Raw genomic sequence first — 428 nt, 5'->3', positions numbered from 1 at the left:
TTTAATGCATTTAATGCAGATAAGGAGGTCATCTTATCATGATGTTGTGAGAGTGAAAGAGATTGAAAATGCATTGAACATAACTGGGATTCAGACATATAGAATCAATGGTTACCAGGTCTTTTTCCTGATTACAAGGCCTATTAATCCAAATAATAAGAGCATAATTAGTGACAGAGTTAGTGTTAATAAAAACAACACTAACTGTGTCATATGCACAAGGAATCTAGTGGAGCCTTTTGTTTTCTGTTCTTTGGAATGCAAGGTTTGGATATACTTCTTCGCTTATTCAATTCATCAATTTAGTTTTTCATATCTCATTTGTGTATATTTTTTTTTTTTGAAAATATTTATTTTTCTTTTTCAATACTTGCTTATCCAATTTTTTTATTATTTATTAATTAAAAATTTAATTTTCAAACGAATTT

The 428-nt window shown here is 27.6% G+C and overlaps 1 protein-coding gene across 1 annotated transcript in view; it reads left to right on the top strand.

Moving 5' to 3' along the window:
- Positions 1-428, top strand: part of LOC107610411 — a 6,972-nt gene that overhangs the window by 336 nt on the left and 6,208 nt on the right. Inside the window, exon 3 of the mRNA XM_016312465.1 lies at positions 20-118. Coding sequence (XP_016167951.1) covers positions 20-118 — 99 coding nt within the window. The remainder of the gene's footprint in view (positions 1-19; positions 119-428) is intronic.

This window comes from Arachis ipaensis, chromosome B08, assembly GCF_000816755.2.
Source record: "Arachis ipaensis cultivar K30076 chromosome B08, Araip1.1, whole genome shotgun sequence".
In the NCBI taxonomy this organism is placed as follows: domain Eukaryota; kingdom Viridiplantae; phylum Streptophyta; class Magnoliopsida; order Fabales; family Fabaceae; genus Arachis; species Arachis ipaensis.
The sequence above is the reverse complement of the archived record's forward strand: the minus strand, read 5'-3'. Positions and strand labels throughout refer to the sequence as shown.